We start from the raw sequence: 19,554 nt of genomic DNA, 5'->3' as shown, positions 1-19,554 counted from the left end.
CATGTTTCTGAGAGACAGTTCTTGGTACAGCTACATATTACAATATTTTATGAGGATGAATGATTGAATGGATGGATGAGTTGTTTTGAGTGAGTCCAGTAAGTGACCCTAGAGAAAGCCAGAAATACGAATGAAATGAGACTGACCTCTAGTGGTCGTAGATGGCTATCACAGCTACTGCTTACATTTAGGGCTTGAAGCGGACTAGTCATTCAGGGGGCACACACAAATACTTTGACACTAATATATAAAAATAGCAGCACTATTTATTAAAGAAATGTTATATATTTTACTTCTTTCAGAGTAGCGTTAACAAATGTATCCATTATTTTGACAAAAACAATAAGTTATCCAAGTATATAACATATTGATTACTTAAATTCACAGTATTGGCTCAACAATAAGAGAAACACTTCTCACCCAAATGATTTTTTTAAATACAGCATAAAAGTCTAGTATTCATCAAACCCATGGTATTATATAACATACCAATTGAGTTAAGTGGTGCTCCCCTTCAACTTATTGTGCAAGAAGGCTTCTCTTGTGGAGATTCAACTTCAGATAGAACAGTTATTATACATAGCATAGTAACTGTCATCCTCTGGTCCCTGGTGAGACTGTACACAAAGAAGTACAGAGGAAGCAGAGAAAGAAAGTGGAAACAGGAAAAGAAACAGATTTGAAAATGGTTTTCCTAAAATGTAACTCCTCTGGCCTGCTAGCTGTTTTTTCCTGCTTTTGATGGGTTCATCAAGGAAGAGTCACAGGAGTAGCGCAGGAAGCGGTAGATCTCCTCGGCTCTGGATCGACTCATACAGCCTCCCTTCTGAATAGCTTCAATGGAGCTGCAGGATGCACAAAAGAAGGGATGAGCAGACGTCATGCGGTTTAAACAAGAGGGGAAAGAAGTTATCTGCTCTTGTGTACCATTCCTTTACCTGTTTATGAGTTGAGCAATTGACCTGAAGTTGTGGCTCATGCTGAGGGCATGGACGTAGCTGACGGAGGGCAGGCCCAGGTAGAGTTGCAGGGCCTGCTGCCTCTGCTGCCCTTTGACCTCCAGCGGGACAGCGATGCCCTGACCTTTACGCTGCTCCAGCCGTGCCAGGTCCGCCAGCAAGCCGGCACTCACTTCAGCACCATCACTCCACAGCAAGCGCACCCCGGTACGCACCAGTGCTGTCAAAGTGCTGTCGTAGTGACGTGTCCTCTGAAACGGACGGGACGCCTCGCCTGTGACCGTGACAATTATCATAAAGAACAAAGTAAATTAAATTGTAGTGAAAACTTCTTCAACTAAATTGACCTCGTTATTAAGTCATCAAATCAACAGACTGACTAACCTGGCTTGGTTCGGTCCTTCTCCACTATCAGACAAACGCGCTCAAACAATCCTTGCAAGCTGTTCAATCTTTCCGCCAAGCGCTTCCGGTTCTGCATCGCGGCCAGGTCTGATTGGCTGAGCCTATCCACTGCCATGCGGTTGCTGACAATGAAGTAGCTGCCGTCCAGTGAGCAAATGTGAACAGTGGCTGCGTGGCGCTGACGGAGGCTGGTCATCAGCTCCACTCCACTACTGATGCAGCGACTGTCCACCAGGATGCAAACAGGCCTGGATGGAGCCGGGGGCTCACGGATTGATGAATCCTGTGCGGAGGACGTCTGTGGAACCGAGGAGGTGGCAGGGAGTGCCTGGACCTAGAGGAAAACCTCAATGTAGTTTATTCAAAGATTAACTGTCTTACATGTATGTTTATGGGACCATGTATCTTGTTTAACAACCCAGCGTCCATTCTTTCTACGTCTTACTTTTACTGATACAGTATGACCCTTTGGACAGGAATGTACATGTGTCCTCTTTGCTCGTACCTGGGGTTGTTTCTTGCAGGATAACAGCAACTCTGACTCAGCAAAGTCTAGTTCATCAGAGAGCAAATGCTGATTTTCTAACCTTTGGCGACACCTTTGGAGAAAGAAAAGGATAGTGGGTCTAGTGGTTGATGTGGTTGTTTGTGTTTGTGTGCCACAATATGAGAATTTCTTTACCTCTCCTTTTCCTGGTCCTCACTCACTGAGCACCTCTGTGCCCTGCTCAGCAATGAGACCTTGGATGCTATGGATGAAGACAATGAGGCAGTGGGTTTCTGCTGCTGCAGCCTGCTGGGCTTCGGCTGTACCGCTTTTGGCCACAAGGGAACACCTACACCCCCTCCTGTTGTGTGACTTTTCTTTTTGCCAACTTCCTCTGTCTCCTCCTCACTAGAATCATCAATGCGTATGACACGGGCAAGCTTGGTTTTCACCCCAGCTCTCTGCTCTGGTGCAGATCCAGCTGTAGGCTTACCTCCGGCCCCGACTCTGGCTTTGTGCAGGAAAACACGCCGTCTGGTGGCATACTGCCTCCGCCCCTCCACATACGAGTCCTCGGGCATGTCTTCAATGTCTTCAGCTTCCTCTTCACTGCTCCCCACCTCTTCTACCTCGCTTCCCACCACAAAGCTATCCTCAGCATATGTTTCATCCATCTCAGGCACCTGGGAGCCAACATTGAAAACATGGACTGGAGTCAACAATTAGACTAAAAGTTAACTAAACCACTTTGTATTTTTTATTTACACTGAGTAAAAAAAAAAGATAGGAATAAAATATACTATATACCTGAGAAAATATGTCCATGTTGTGATGATTTCTGTAGGACATTTTGAACTTTCCCTGGACTGCAGGGCTTTTCACTGACTTCAGGTAGACACATTGCATTTCTGAGTCTGTCATAGACGGACACAAACAGAAAATGTAATAGTATGGCATAATTCCTTCATCTTACTTTAACTCAGTGAATTAGATTGAGATTAGATTTGAAATATAATCCACTGAAGGTACAATAAAAATCGTACCATTCAGTCCCTGTGAGAAGTGTGTGTTGTCAACCACAAAGCCTTCAAGAGAATGGTTCTGTTCTTCTTCATCCTCTTCATCAGATGACACGGCTGCCCCCTCCTCCGACAGCTCTGCTTCTTCATCCAGGAACTGGCGCCCTTTTCGACATACGGGCTGCTGAGAGAGGAACAATGGAAAATGTCAAGGTTGATGGATGCTGAAGGTGTCTGACAAATATTTATAAACCTGACATTTATGTGTAAGTAGGAGGTGTCTTTTTCAGACGGATGTAAAACAGGTCTGAAATGTTTTATGATTGTAATTTGAATGAAGGAGACAACCAGCAGCAGCTACTTTTATGTGTTTTTAAAGGGGCTATATAATTAATATGTTTAATATAATAATGTGTCAAATTACAATGTGACAATGTGAAAGGGGTCGCTTGTAGTGATGAACCTGAGAATTACCACTCCAACCTGCAGCTCCCCTCAGCTGTACAAATCTATAGTGAGTTTCAGCTCGTTGTTTAGCTGTTCACCCCACAACTTTACTGTTGGGGTTTACTCCGCAGCAGGCCGATATGTTCAATGTAAAAACTCCTAAAACCCACTGTACACAACCTGTAACGGCAGACTACTAAAGTGACATGGTGGAGCATTAAATAGCTAAAAATACTTCCCTGAGGAATCGGTAGACACCACAAACAGAGATATCCCTGGCTATAAATGGCATGATATTGGACTGACATTCATCAGGTGGCCAGAAAGACAACTGTAAATGAATGATAATGTTGCTCCACAACTGCTGGATGTGTACTGTATATATGTTTGCCATATCAACGTCAAAGGTGATAGATAATATGTCAATGTTGTGTTCATAACTTGTTTCGGCTCCCACCAGGTGGTCCGAAAACCAATCAGTTATTCCAGATATAAAGATCAAACATAGGAGAATGGGGCTAAGATTTTCAAAAAAAATAGATAAGATTTACTAAAAATGATATACATTATAATCAAGTTTCTGCCCTCGCAACTCTGTAGCAATGACAAAAAGTAACACACGTTTACATTTTTCCACCAACCAAAAAAACTAAAAGCTGTGTTTGAATCTACACAGGTGGCGTTCATTGCATGCTGTGACATAAAAACATGAGAAATAAATGATACGCTTCAGATTCAGATGGGTTTGCAGAGCCATCTTCTGTTACACAGACCTTGGCTTTGCCCCGTTGGACTCGTTGCCTCTCGGCCCCGTGGGATGTGGCTCTGCGCGTGAACCCAGATTCACTCTGGAAATCATCATCAGAAACACCTTCGCCCTGCATTTCATCTGACTGGAGACAAAGGAGAAGAACTAGCTCGTCAAATGCCGTACACATTAATGGTTCATGAAGTTGCATTTTATCAAACCATTAGATCTTGAGGGAATTATTAAAAGCAATCCATTGAGTGAAAGTAGTATATCAAATCCAATGTGTTGAATACATTGAACCATGTGGTATAATTTACTGCAAATGAAAGGAATCTTACAGTATTAAGAGCAACTGTGCGTTTCCTCTTCACAACCACCGGGGAGTCCACATCACTGGAGAGCTTTGACTAGCAGAGACAATACATTTTACATTTCACATATATACACACACACTACATGTAAAAAGTGCAGGTTATGTGATTCTCATAGAGATTTATCAATATATGTTTTGCCAAGACATTTCAGCTACAAATGCTTAAACTGCCTCCAAGCTGGTTGCCATGACAACTGCAGCCTGAGCCATCTGAATCAGATATTTCCTGTCTTGGTCGTTGTTTTTGTACCACAACATAGACTATTTGTATCTCATTCATTTTATAAAAGAAAAAGATTAGCGAATTTTTAAATAGAAAATCAATCAGCAGCCATTTTGAGAACTGATTACTTGTTTAGGTGAATATTTTCTGGTTCTTACTCTTCTGTGAGAGTAAACTGAATATCTTTTGGTTTTGGATTGATGTTCGGGACACAACAAGACATTTCTCGCTTTTCTGACATTCTATAGAACAAGTGATATAATCCAAAAACATCAGCAGATTCATAAATTAATAAAACAAATAGTCATTATAGTTGCAGCTCTATTATCAACCGGCCTTGCTCACCACTTCTGGGGATGACAAGAGTTTGACCTTGTTCTGATGTCTTCTTTTATGAACCAAGACTTCATCCTCACTGTCACTGTCGCACTCCCCTAACAAAGAAGGTAAGTCAGAAAGCAACAGGCAGAGATCTCGACAGCAGGTTGAAAAATGGAGCAGGGCAAAACAAAGTAAACCAAATCAAATTTGATGTTTAGAAATTCTATTTTTTACCAACCTGGATGAGGAGGGGAGTTCTCCTCCAGTCGTCTCCGTTTTAAGCTGGGGACTGAAGACGGGGTGTGAGGCCCGTTGTAGCCAGGCATGAGCATCCGCCTGACTCCTTGTGATGGGATTGGAGATGGTAGTTCACCCCCTTTAGACACCAAAGGCAGAGCCAGAGGAGAGGACGCCTCTGTCCTCCTCTGCCCTGACAACAGTTTTGGTGTAGATAACCTGGATCCATTGGACTGCGGAGGCATTCTCTGTCTATGGAAGCTGTAGGGAGTCGAAGAGTTGGAGACGGCTGGAAAAGACGCTGTAGAGTCAGCCTGCTTTTTAGGCTGTGGAGAGGTCAACATACATGGAGCAGGAACAGCCTCTTCTTCCGCTTCATCAGAATCCTCAAGTGAATAGCCGAGGTCAAAGTTGACAGAGAGGTAGTTGTGGGAGCTGTCAATTGACTCAGTGTTTTGTGGAATTGTGGGAGATTTACAATGAGCTGTAATTGCCATGTCCGTTTTTGATTTGCCTGTTGCAGGTTCACTTGGTGCTGCTGTGCGTTTAGTCTCTGCAGTGCTATGGGTATTTGCGCTCTGAGTTATCAGCTTGGCATGTGGAGTATGAGTTATGTGCGTTGTGTGTGCTAAATCATCTGTGTGCGCTGTGTTTAATCTACCAATTGTGTGCATAGTTTTAAATGGGTTTGTTGGGGTATGCGAGTGTGAAGCATTGGACATCTTTTTAGTGCTATTAGCAATGTCTCCGGCACTTGAGGATGTTCTGGCTGTGATGCCAGGAGTGGAGATGTCCGGGATGGTGATCTGCAAGAAGGCCTCGTCATCCCCAAACAGATCCATGCTCACGTCCATGTGAGCTCTGCACTGAGAGTCGTCTTTCCCACCTCCATGTGTTAAGGCAGGCATTTCCTCATTCCTAACATCGTCCAAACAACTCTCTTTTTCCTCTGCTGTGCCATCATTCTTACTGTTCATTCCCTTGTAATTGCTTGTCTCTCTGCTATTATCTTCATGATTGTCATTCCCCTCTTTCTCCCCAAAAACTTCATCCCAGGTCGGACTATTTGCTGCTTTGCTGCCCCAGCTGACGATCTGCTGCTCATCCCGATGAGGCCATTCATGATACATTTTACTATCCTCTTTAACAACTGGAGGCTTGTCTGTGTCCGCCCTCAGGGGGCTATCGTCTTGGCAACTTATCATTTCATCATCGTCATCGTTATCATCTACATCCAGGGTAAAGTTGACCTGAAATGGCTGATGAGGCCTCTGAGGAGAGGAAGGAAGTGATGGAGCATCCATGTGGGACTCTAAATCTACAGTCGGTGACGGTGGCGATCGGGACAGGAGCTCTGCCACGTTGGCAAGGATAACCTGGAGACTCTGCTCTCTTCCTGGGACAAATTTAGCAAAGGAGGGAGGAGGTGCTGAATCCCATTTAGGGAGGTAGAACATGGCTTGAAGTTCAACATCTTCCTCTTCATCAACTTTTGTAATACATTGTGTGATTTTGTCTGAAACGGTGTGCTCTGACTCTACGACATCCTCATTAATAACGGCATATTCATCGTCCATGTCAGTTTCTGGACAGTTATTGTTAGACAGAAGATGACAAATTGCCTCAGGTCCTGGGTGATCAGTGATGATATCATAAGGCGCCTCAGTATCATGTTCAACAGGACGGCTTTGATTTGCCTCAGCAAATGTGGAAACTGTGTTCTTTCCGAGTGTCTTTTCCCAGTCTCTTTCATCGTCAATGCATTCCAGATCAGACAGCGTTGAGTGAGACGGTTTGGCTTTGTTGTTGGTAGTTGTAGTGCAGGTCTTTGTGCCTTTCTGTTTCTTCTGCCTTTTCTTCACATGGCCAACAGCCTCCGCTTTGTGGAGGTAAGGAATAAGCTCCTGTTCATAACCACACTCCCCCTGAATACAAACAGACACAAAAGAATTGTATAAGAAATATCCTTCAGGAGGAGAACCAATGTCAAGGAGCAGTAATCGACCTTTGCACAAGCCAACCCATTTACGTCACACTGAGGGCGGCCAGTTCACCAATCAAACAGCATGTTATTTCCTGCTCATACGGTAATCTAAACAGGAAGTCCCTATGAAGAGTTGTCACATTGCAACAACACATAGAGCACACACGAACATCTGATGTAACGTTTCCAATGTATTTATTTTTCTGAAACATCTGGGAAGACAGACACAGGGACGCCTTGTGTCACAATTAGGACAATACCAAAAACAATTAGCCCAAAATTAAAATATTTCCCCCCTTTCCTTAATCCATTTCTATTTGTATCTAACGCACAAGTTCATACGCACATCTTAATCATCCATCACCTATCACCTGTGCAAGCCAAATGACCTGGAAGTGATTCATCTAGAGTGGTATCCTAATGGGACTGATAGGGTGCCATCAAACCTGTGACTAGCAGGCTGAAGATGCTCATTGAACAATGAACCTAGATGAGAGGAGACCTTATGTCACTGTATTAAATGAAGCTTCACACTCAATAGAGTGGGAATGATTTGAATGGGAACAAATGGCACTCAGTGTTGTTAAATATGGGAACCGGTGCATTAAAGACCATCTTACAGTAAAGAAATAGTTTTAGAATTTTCTTTAATGAATTTTCTTTAATTGAAAAAATCCCTGTCCCCCCCCCTTTATTTCGTTATAAAAATGCGCATTGGTGCAGATGACTAAGCTTTATTTATGCCCTTTGCACAGATAACACGAGCCTTTTGATCCAGATGGAGTTGGTAAGACCCTGGTGTGTCTTTACACAAACAGGTCACTAAGTGTAGAAGTACTTTATGGCGTCACTTACCTACTGCACCACCCTTTCAAGTCAGTGTCGAAGCATTGAATGTGAAACTGTTGTTTCTCTTTTTATTAGAAATGCTTTTAACACTAACTCAATTTACTCCAAGATATACTGTGGGTATCTTTAAAATCAAACAAACTGTCTACTGCTGACCTGGGGTAGTTAAGTCATGCTTTAAATTTATCCTCTTGGTTATTTAACTGTCTATACTCAGTCACTGCAGTCAGTAAAAAAACACACTAAATTAAAGAGGATCCCAAATGTCTGTAGGACAGATCCTCTGGGGACAACAAATGTCTACAAAATGTCACAGCAATCCATCTAATAGTTGGAGTTTCAGTCTAGAACAAAGTAGTGGAACGACCAACAGATTCAGCAAGCAGCATTTTCTTTGTGTACATTTTGACTTTTGAGCGTAGTGTGTGCATCTGAACCAGCACAATTAGGTGGGTTTGAGTAATTGCAGAAACAGTGTTTTCGTTCTCAATATGTGGCTGAATGACCTGAAAGATTTTGAGTCTCAATCCGCAGGTTTCTACTTTCTGACATGGAGCCAGTATGAAGGGCAGTGAGTCATTTGAGGTTTTTAGTTGTTCACTCTCATATCCATTGCACCTATTCAGCATGCCATTTTGATCCTGTCGTGTTCATCTCCCACAAGAAGGCACATAGTGGCAGTAAGCCATTGTAAAGTCTGGAGATCATTTACACTGGTAATTACTCCACCAGTAATTAAAAAGAATGACGACACCTGACCAATTACTCTGTCACACCTTAAGCTTTTAACTAGACAAACTGGAGGCAAACAATAGACAGCTTGCAGATGTCACGCTCAGATTGAGAGCTGTTATTATCACTTCAACAATCCACAGTTTTCAATGAGGGCTAAATTCTTTCATTAAGCAGGTTCTCCACCGACAAAAACATGTCACCTATTTCCAAAATTAATACAATACAAATATTCAATCAAATTCAATCAATGGTGTTTTCCTGTATGAAATAAATCAAGAAGAGTTTATAGGGCTGTGTTAACATTGTCAACAAATCATGTTTTAGAATATCAAAAGAAGAATATTAGAATTTGTATGTTTATTATTGATCAGTTTGATATTATATTATCAAAATATTATTTGTATTATTTTTTTAAAGTCTCAATCTGTATCTTTCGACCATGTAACTTACTGGCATTCACTATGCAATTAATAATAATCTTGAGATAAAAAAAATCTTGATTTTTTTTAGTTGACCATAAATAAAAAATATAGGCCAGTTTTCACCTATATACTGAACAAAATCATGAATGCAACAATTTAGTTTTTGCCCCCCTTCTTCTTTAGCCAAACTCAAAGATCTAAGACTTTTTCTATCTACACGAAAGGCTTATTTCTCTCAAATAGGTCACAAATCTGTCTAAACCTGTTTTAGTGAGCACTTCTCCTTTGCCGGGACAATCCATTCTCCTTAAAGGTGTGGCGTGTCAACATGCTGATTAGATAGCATGATTGTTGCACAGGTGTGCCTTAGGCTGGCCACAACAAAAGGCTATGCTAAAATTTGCAGTTTTACTGCATTAGGGAGGTCAGCAGCTGCAGATGACGGATTTTTTTTGCTCCATTTTCAGAGCCCATAAGTTATTTATTGCTGTCAGGGTGTAAAGGCTATTTCAAGCAATAAATTGGAAATATTTACCAATTCTAACTTTATGGACCACTTTGAACTAAGTAAAAATGTATTAGCGGGTTGGAAAACAACTAAAATATACAATAATTTTAAATCTATTTTATTTGATTATTTTCCTGGAAATGTTGAATGTATTATATACCAATTATCTCTTACACCTGTGTTTCTTATCATTATTAATCTAACTAATACAACAGCGTAAGAAAATAGAAATAACTTAGACTTAGTGGTTGTCGAGAATAACTTTGTGTAATAGAACACCTGTAATTCAGTTTTGAAGAGACAGCAGTGGGGCTGTCCCACTGTCAGGACTTTTCCCTTCTGGGACAATTTAATATAACAGAAGCATCGTAATATTATTTGTAAGACCTGTGCTTTTTCACCTTTGTGACAATTCAAAATGTATAGCAAGCAAATTGCTCTTAATTAACGACTGAAACAATGATGAGGATAGTTACACCCTGTAGTTAATCAGTCCACACATCATCAAACTGAAAGAGAGGGGTGAGATCTGAATGATCGGACCAAAGGCTTCCACCACCGCTTAAACTGTATGCATGAGAGTGTGTTCTTATAAGAGCATTTGTTATGCTTTCATCTTGAGTTCACTTGATATTTACTGTTCAATCGATAAAATAGATATTTTGAATATCTTGTTTCTAGTGAGCTTTGACACCCTTTCAGAAAAATAATGACTAGAACTGCATTCACACAGGTGAATTAACCTTCACCCCTGACACGCAATTAAATAATGATCAAGTCTCTAGATCGAGAGATCAGAGTCACAGACCAAAATAAACTTAATGATGTGTACAGACAGACAGACAGACAGACAGACAGACAGAGAGAGAGAGAGAGAGAGAGAGAGAGAGAGAGAGAGAGAGAGAGAGAGCTGTGGATGCTCAACGATTACAGGGTTTTAGACTGGATAATGAAGGAAGCAGCAAAGTGAAAACTCCTCTCTGTCAATTATCAACAATGTCGAGCCTGAAAACGTTCAAACAACAATAAGCAAGAATATGTGAGATAACACAAAATAAATGTAATGTAAATGAAGCCAAAGCTTCTGTCTCTGTTACATATTTGCAAAATTAAAAGTTAAAGCATTCATGTTAAAGCCATGGTATGCTGTGAAATACTGGAAATGTCTTGCACTTTCTAACTCAAGCACCATCAAACTTAAACCATTCAAAAAACCACATATGCTAATCAGCAATAAATTAATAATCTATTTTTTAATGTTAATTGATAATTTGGTGTCACCTTTTAGTGTCACTTTAATTCCATTTTAACTGTTTTTTATTTGTCTTTGTCATCTTTTTTCTTTGATCACCCACTCTCACCTCCTCAGCCCAGCACGCTAAACATGTAGGTCATCACTGCTCAACCTACTTCCAGCTTCCTGGCGTTATGTAACCGTTCAGAGAAGCGTTACATAATCACTGGAGAGGGGGCCAGCCTGCCCTGTGCCTCCTCATCATACAGAGAAAGAGGCAGCGCAGTAACAAACACAGCAGACCAAAAAGGGCTTAAATTAGATGAATGGTTCCTTGAGTGCAAGGCTATAAAGGGGAGGAAGATATGTGTGGGCAAGATTTATAAAAAAATATATATATAAAGTTTTGACTTTCAGAAGGTGCTTTATTTTTTGGTAAGATGGCCTCTCTTTAGGACACGCAAGGAAGCCTCGACTAAGGTTATCCTCACGGACTAAAGAGGAGTGTAGAACATGGCTGGAAGAGAGGCTGCTTGTGTGGTTATAGAAACACATCTGTTTGCACAAAGTGATAATGCACTAGAGTAAAAACTCCATCGGACACACAGAAGACACACTTTAATCTTTTAAAATCATCATCACTAAATGGAGCGTTACTGTTTATCAAATTAGTAAAACGGTCAAAGTAAATGAAAAAACAGGGAGAGAGAAAAATGCTTTGTGGACTTAAAAAACTTCTTTGTGGATTTGGGAAAAACTAAATTATAAGAAAAACAAATAAAAACAGACTTGCTTTTTTATTCTACTTTTATTCAATCATTTTCTTGGAAATGATGAATGAATTATGAACTAATTACTTCTTGTTTTCAGTCTTAGCAGTACCTCAACATTAAAAACAAATGTTAATTGAATGGAAAATAAGCTATGGAGTCTTTGTTTAAAGAGTTAGGCACATACTACAGCACTGACTTGAATGAAATAAAAAAAGACTGGTATATGATATATTCTGTTTCAAGAACTGTACTTATGTACTTCTTCTTAGGTGTGTTTGAATTTCTTGTACTTCCTACTTCTATATCACTACATTCAAAAATTTTGTATAATATACTTAATATAAAATATACTTTTTACCACTGTACCTCTAGATTGAGATTTCCCATAAAAATTTGTTTTAGAATTATAAAAAATTATTAAACTACCCAACAGTATATAAAGTAATTTTAATGTAGCTTCATCATACATATACGGTATATATATATATATATATATATCACACACACACACACACACACACACACACACACACACACACACACACACACACACACCTGTTAGCATGCATCTCTACCTGCTGGAAAATAAACTGAACGCCCTGAAGAAAGACTGCTAGAACAAGAACCATGATTTATGATGCAGCACACTGAGCCAAACAGACTGTGACATGCCTCCGGCAAAAACAAATAAAAATAAAACAGGAACTGCACCACACTGTTCAGGCTTATGGACTTTGTGTTGTACACAGTTTCTTTTTTTTCTCCTTTTTTTTTTCTTTTTACTTTTGGAGGGTGATTAATGTTGTAGTACATTTTTTTTACTCAAATGTTAATTAAAGTCAGCTTTTGTTCGCTCTGTATTGTATGACCTGAATTCACTCAAGAAGGCATGTGAGACATTAGCTGCCATTTTGCGCTGTAATCCAGTTTATTTTTTAATGGTGGGCTGATTAGTATGGTGAAAACCCTGTGGGGGAAGAAAAAAGGTAGGTACTTGTTGGCTCAGCTAATAGCCAGTTTTAACATAATCTCTGACCTAATTTCAAGGATTTGGAGAAATTCAGGGCTGTAATTGATCATACAATCTTGTGAAATAGCAGATGGCCTGGTACATTCTTAAAACCAACATTTTTAAGGGATAATGAAAAGGATTGGTAAAATGGAAACGGCCTGGGAGGGCAAAAAGGTGGCTAAATTACCTGACTGGTATTGCTCATGAAACCGCACCATACAAACACACAGCACTTTCTGATCTGATGAACTTCCTGATATGCAGGGACATTGTCAGGCCTATTTTAGGGGGTTAAAGCTACCCCAAAATATTCCTAAGACCCCCCAAATAATAATAAGAAAAATAATAATTCAGTTTTTTTCTTACAGTGCAATTTGTATCCCTCAAGAGTCAATGGCTATGAAGGTGATACACAGTCTTGTTTCATTTGTTTAAATTGAAAAATGCAATTTCAAATTTTCACTGTTAAGGCTATTGTACCGGTATATTTTTCAATTCATTGAGTAGATGGATATTGGAAGATATTTAAAGATCCAGTGTGTAACGTTTTTAGTTGTTCATTATCAAAATTGGTGTTGCCCATTCACAAACTTGTCCTTTTTCATGAATATTTACCACCAACATCAATTCCAAGTATTTCTTTTGGGTTGACATTTTACATTTTCACTTGCATGAACTGGGGTAGAAGCTCCGTATTCATGCAGCTTCTTAAAATACATTTGCCGGTAAGGGACATACAGAATATACTGCCTTTCGTGGTTTCGCCGTCACAAGATAAACTTACAGGTGCTGCTAATGCTGCTAATGGGTATCGTTGCTTCCCTGCCCAGCAAGTTTGAAGAAGGAATCATGGACCACACATATTCAAAATCCAAATTTCAGTAACAGGAGTCTTGTTCTTCAAATGTTTAAACTCACACCAAGATTTCACTAGAGCCTGTTTATCATTCCAGGAATTTGCCTTCCAGCTCAAAACAATGAATGTAGTGATGCAACACAAACCACAATTTTATCTTCTCATGAAACTCAGCTGACTTCTTTCAGCCTGGTGAGTTTATAAAGCTTGGTCTCCCTATCAACAAAAAAACTCAACATAGACTACTGTCTTTCTTTTATGAAACTAAAGAAAATGGTTGCAATATGTTTGAGGGCATTTTTTTGAACGGTTTGCCTAACACCAGGAGCTTTGATTAATTGGCATATACTTTTAATTATTGGTTACATGCTCATCTTATTAACTCACTGAGCTGCCGAGACACTTCTTAATGCCATAGAGTAGGACTACATTAGCTTCTGTCTTGGTGCTCACCGAAGTAATACACAGCAACACATTATTCCTGTTCTTACCTCATTTTCCTCTCTCATGCTGTCTACGAGCTCCATCACCTTAATGAAGTGGTGGCAGCGGAGGGAATGATCAACAACATTAGTAGGAAGCGCTTTGTGCTGCCAGTGTCTCCACTCCCACAAAGATAGCTCTCTGGACGGTGGTCCACTTTTGGAAACTTCCTCCTTTGGGGCATAAAATTATATAATAAAGGTGTTAGTAAAATAGTAACAATATATTCAAGCCCTTCATAAAAGACACATAGGAAGAATATAACAAGGTTCTTGCACACATTACATTTAATGAATAAAATGGGTGTCTTTTATACACATAACTTTCCAACCTTGGGGTTAGCCAATTGAAATTACAGCAAATCGGTCTAAAGTCTCTGCCACCATGCAATGTCAAAAGCGGGAGTGCATCATTTTACTAAGATGCAGTACCAATAATGTCTCCGTACAATATCAAAATCTGTGGAGGTCCACATAAAAAATATAAAAAATCCGGATTTGGATTAGAATTTGGATTTACATTTTTCTACAAGATGCTGTGGTCTCAATTCAATTTCACTACTTCCAACGTATCTGTTTATATAAATAAACTTGATGCAATGGCAATATGAAGACATTTGTTTCATTAAAAGTTATTACACTCACTCCAGTAAACACATTGTATGTTTTGTGTCAGTGCAGGGACATTGTCTTTGTTAACTACAGACAAAATGTTTTTTTATTTTGTTGTTATTTATTTTCCATTATCAAAGTGTCTTATTAAAAAAAGAAAATGTGGGTTTCAGGGCGTGGATGGGTATGCTAGCCTCAAAATGGGCTCACAATGGGGGGGGGTAGATACAGCATAGTGTCAGGATATTTTACATGGAAATACTGTGTCAATACCCCGACCTCAAGTATTAATCTTTTATTATATAATATTTAACAATGTTTTACAACATTTATGACAGGTTTTCATAACCGTGTTGGTGATGAACAGACAGAACCCTAATTTTTTTTAGATAAAACAGATGTTTGGGGACATAATTTGAACTTGGAAAAAAAACGTAATACATTTCATTATATAGCAATATGTTTACAATCACACTAATGTCAAATTGTGGGGCCCCTGGGGATTCCCAACCCTAGCTCACAACAGCTTTATCTTCACTGTCTTTTATTACCTGTTACTTTTCAGCCCAACACAAGAAAGACAGAAAGGAACAAGAAAAGAAATAAAAGAAACCTGAGGTGGTAGATCACCCGGTAGGGTCATGAAATTGGATCGTTTCAGGGTTGGATGAGCTTCACGTTCATCCAGCCTCATGGTGGACGCCCAGAGGTTATATTCAGTACTGCTCAGAAACCCGTCTGACGTTGCCCTGCCCTGCCAAACTACCAGATTAGACACACACAAAATCAAAGACCCATGTTTCTCCAATCAAGAAACCTTGTTTTTTCTCTTTCTCCATTATGTTGTGACAAAATCTCCCTCTGCCTTTTTACTCACTCAGGTTTTGAGGGTGGATGAGTGAGGCCTGTCCCTCAGAGTGGGACCGTCGACCCCTGACAGATCGTCTGCTACTCTCCCGATGGTCAAACTGCCCACAGGTGATGTGCATCTTATGCAGGGTGGGGTTCACGCCATCGGGCAGCATGCGGGGACTGTTGGGGTACATGTGGAATGTGCTTTTTTTGCTGATAATAGACTTGTCCACGCTGCGCTTGTTGCTCTGGCTCTGGTTGTAGGTCTGAGGAAAACACAGTTTAGTATAAGTGGTTTGGTTGATCTGTGTGGGGTTAAGTGCATTTGGTAGAACATCAAGCGTTTAAGTTGAGGGTCCCCGGCTCTTTTTTCCTCGCTTTGGTAGATCACTCACCCTTTCCTCGCGTCCCTCAGCCAGGATAACAACAATTCGTCCCTGCCGTTTACGTCCGGTACGTCCCATCCGCTGCACAAGGCGGATGGGACTCTTCTGCGCATCAAAGCAAACAATGAGGTCCACATCTCCGATATCCAGCCCCTCCTCGCCGACACAGGTCGACACCAGTGTGTTGAAGCCTCCCTGACGGAACCTGAACACCACCTACAACCCAAGTGAACAAAGCTTTACATAGTAAAACTCATTTGACTTAATATCAGAATTTGAAAAATTGATGATGGTTAAAGACGACCCGCTCTACCTCCTGAGTCACAGCTACCCCTGATTAATTCTTATCAAAAAGGCATTTTTTTTTTACTCACTATATATATACAAAAACACCTTGTTGTTAATCTGCCCTTGATGATAAAATAAACCACTCTACCTCCAGTTGTTCCTTTTGGGTGAAGCCTTTGACTCCCTTCCCTGAGGCTTGGCCCATAAAGGTCATGACCTTTATCAGCGGAGCATGGCGGTTCAACATGGCTGCGATCTCCTGTACGCTCTCACGGAATGATGAAAAGATCATCACACGTGTGCTTACTTCCTGAGGACCCGAACCTGGATATTAATGTGACAGAAGAGAAACATTAGATTACAAATTCCCTCAGTAACCATGAGCCGGTTTCTTATGCCGGTTTGATTCAGATACTGGAATGCTGCGTTATGTTATCCTCTCCAAATCTAGTGTGTTAAGTGTTCCTCTCATCATAGTCTAGGTTTCAATTATTAGCTCCTGTGGGTTGAAACATGCTGCAACAAATAACGCACTGTGGATATTGTTCCTGCTTTTTCTTATTCAGGAGAACAGTGGGTCTCTGCATGCAATATATCTTCATAGCTGAAGACCTGAAACACTGCGGCACTATTAAACTCCAACATTGAATCTTTAATGTAAGCATGGCAACAATGTTAAATAGCTTTAATACAGTGTCATGTGCTTTCTGTACAATATATAATAAGTACAGTAAACCACCATTATTGTCTGCTGAGCTCCTAGCCCACTGTCTGAAGTGCTGCAACACCACCTCCTCCAGTTTCTCCAGTTTGGGGTGGCCGTAAATGAAGGGCTCATCTGGACCTACAAGTATCAATATAATGGATTTTAGTCAAATAGATACTCTGTGTGTTCCTTGCTATATCTTAAAGTACCTTGATAGCTGCACACAAAAACAAAAAACAAAACAAAAATCAAGAAAACGCCATCATAATGCTTCTTTGAAGTACACAAGAAAGGCTAAGAGATGTGATTAATATGGTATGAATAAGTTCTTAGGTACCAGCAGATGGCTTTAGAAACATAGCTTCCATCTCACGGTAAAGGTCCACTAAGGCGGGGGTCCTCTGCAATTCATTTCTTGACCTGGACATATCTGAGCCAAACAAAGCATTAAGAATACAAATATCAAACATCATTCACAGACAAGACAAGTTATTGAGTGTCTGGGTTATGAAAGGCAACAAAATACACTGAAAGCCAGGAGGTGACCAACCTTTGGAGCCGTCCATGATTCCCTGGATGTAAAAGAAGAGCGATCGGAGCCCCATCTGCATCAGCAGCTCGTAGCCATGGTACAGGGTGATGCAGAGGGCAAAGGTGCCCTCCAGCATCCCATGCTGCGGACCCTGTAGTGAGCAGGAGGGCATGTCAGTCCATTCAACCATTAGGAGACCACTGGTAAGAATTTGAATTATAAAAAAAGGCCTCAAAAGTAACTACCATGGTTTACACTGCTTCTACTGTATTTAAAAGTGCATTAATGCATCATTTAGAAATATGTATTTAGCCTATTTTTTAAAATGGTGTGTATACTAAAAATAAACACTTTCATGCTAATCTGAAATTTCTAAACTTGGACAGGAAATCCATTCATTTTCAATCAACTATACCAGACACTCCTGTAAAAGCTTTAAAGAAAAATAAAGTACAAATCCAACTTTCTGAATGGGTCATATTTATAAACAGTCTCAACCTCACTGCTTGACTGACTGATTAGTTTCTACAGCCTTGGGTACATCTATAAGGAGCCCTGAAGCTGCAGACGTAAAAGGTTATGAGACAAGCAAAAGTAATACTAGTAATTTAGTAATAACTAAATGTATCAATAAATAGTTGTTTGTTAAATAATTAAAACCAAATGCTAAATGAAATATAAATCTTTGTACTTTTCTTAATGAAATAAATGAAAACGTAATTTATTTCACTTTTCTACTGGTTATTTTTCATGTTCAAGTGTTTTGGTCTTGGCACACATTTACTCATTGACATATTCCGTATATTCCCCATGCAACATTTTGATTTTTCCTCATGCTGATAAGATAATGAGATGGGTATGTTTAGGTATGAGTGGTGATTGGGTGGTTTTTGTGTGCGTGTCACCTCAGGGGACATCAGATGAGGCAGTTTATCAGATTTTTCACCACTCTCTACATACTAGCTGTAGATTGTTTTACACAGCATTTCTATTATTTAACTGACAATATAATTTACTGATACATGCATTTATATTTTTTAGTTGTCTAATAACCCTTTACTCCTAACTAATTTGCTGTGTATCATATAATGTCAAAATGTTATACTAAATCACATAGTTCATGACACAATATCACCCAAAGATTCAAAGATCAGATTCCATGCCTTGATGCATGGTGGTGGGTTCTTGCGGAACTGATCCCTGGCGAGGATGATCTGGTATTTGCTGAGAGTCCGCAGGTCTTTGTGTGCCATCACCCGGTTCTGGACAAGGCGAGACATGAATTTCTCCAGCACCTGGCAGGAAGAGCAGCAAACACATACAATATGTAGTTCATCAGTAATAGGTTTCCTGTGTTAAGTGGTGCATCAGACTGACTAGCAAGCACCACGCAGACAGAAATATGGATAGTACACACACACACACACACACACACACACACACACACACACACACACAACTGTGATCACTCTGAGATACACAGGTACTACCTCGATAAGACTGAATAGAGGTCTTTCTTCAAAAGGAGACACGTTAACACTGAAATGTGTTGGATTCGTTTTTCTGCCTGCCCCTTTTCTTTATAATGGAAGGAGAGATGGAGGCAGTTTGTCAGATGGACAATTTTAACGATATCTATTCATCCTTCTGGCTAAAGATAATGGGGGGATGGGTCATTACAATTTCAATTTCAGCTGTGTAAAACTGCGGCTCCAGAAACCAAACAGGATAAAAGAAGTTGGCTGCCTCTGCCCTTTGGGACCAATTCAGATTCTGTAATAGATAGTCAATTTAGTTGTTATGATTTGCTAGTGCTTGCGTTGTAAAGGGGACAACAAAAACTAATTTATGTGATGTGCAAAGTAGGCCAAATTATGAAACATCACTTTTTTCGTATTCATAGTTTTTATAATATCAATAGGGTAATAATAGGCTAATAGTAATAACAGATGCTATACTTTAAGAATTATACATATATGTTAACCATCCACACATGGCGCCCAGATAGCTCAGTTGGTAGAGCGGGCGGCCATATATAGAGGTTTACTCCTCGACGCAGCGGGCCCGGTTTGGCCCCGACCTGCGGCCCTTTGCTGCATGT

The 19,554-nt window shown here is 40.2% G+C and overlaps 1 protein-coding gene across 1 annotated transcript in view; it reads right to left on the bottom strand.

Annotated features, from left to right (window-relative positions):
- Window positions 1-246: 246 nt before the first annotated feature.
- The window catches only part of fancm (FA complementation group M), a 39,569-nt gene continuing 20,261 nt past the window's right edge, over window positions 247-19,554 (bottom strand). Inside the window, exons 5-24 of the mRNA XM_034859092.1 lie at window positions 18,617-18,748; window positions 17,472-17,604; window positions 17,259-17,351; window positions 16,955-17,059; window positions 16,364-16,539; window positions 15,937-16,143; window positions 15,567-15,807; window positions 15,303-15,451; window positions 14,087-14,251; window positions 5,224-7,147; window positions 5,010-5,098; window positions 4,407-4,475; window positions 4,091-4,210; window positions 2,895-3,054; window positions 2,659-2,765; window positions 2,047-2,534; window positions 1,870-1,963; window positions 1,344-1,698; window positions 939-1,233; window positions 247-845 (exon numbers count right to left, since the gene is read on the bottom strand). Of these exons, the coding sequence (XP_034714983.1) occupies window positions 719-845; window positions 939-1,233; window positions 1,344-1,698; window positions 1,870-1,963; window positions 2,047-2,534; window positions 2,659-2,765; window positions 2,895-3,054; window positions 4,091-4,210; window positions 4,407-4,475; window positions 5,010-5,098; window positions 5,224-7,147; window positions 14,087-14,251; window positions 15,303-15,451; window positions 15,567-15,807; window positions 15,937-16,143; window positions 16,364-16,539; window positions 16,955-17,059; window positions 17,259-17,351; window positions 17,472-17,604; window positions 18,617-18,748 (5,229 nt within the window). The 3' untranslated portion in view covers window positions 247-718. The remainder of the gene's footprint in view (window positions 846-938; window positions 1,234-1,343; window positions 1,699-1,869; window positions 1,964-2,046; window positions 2,535-2,658; window positions 2,766-2,894; window positions 3,055-4,090; window positions 4,211-4,406; window positions 4,476-5,009; window positions 5,099-5,223; window positions 7,148-14,086; window positions 14,252-15,302; window positions 15,452-15,566; window positions 15,808-15,936; window positions 16,144-16,363; window positions 16,540-16,954; window positions 17,060-17,258; window positions 17,352-17,471; window positions 17,605-18,616; window positions 18,749-19,554) is intronic.

This window comes from Etheostoma cragini, chromosome 20, assembly GCF_013103735.1.
Source record: "Etheostoma cragini isolate CJK2018 chromosome 20, CSU_Ecrag_1.0, whole genome shotgun sequence".
In the NCBI taxonomy this organism is placed as follows: domain Eukaryota; kingdom Metazoa; phylum Chordata; class Actinopteri; order Perciformes; family Percidae; genus Etheostoma; species Etheostoma cragini.
Note: the sequence above shows the minus strand (reverse complement) of the source record. Positions and strands in the feature narration are given on the sequence as shown.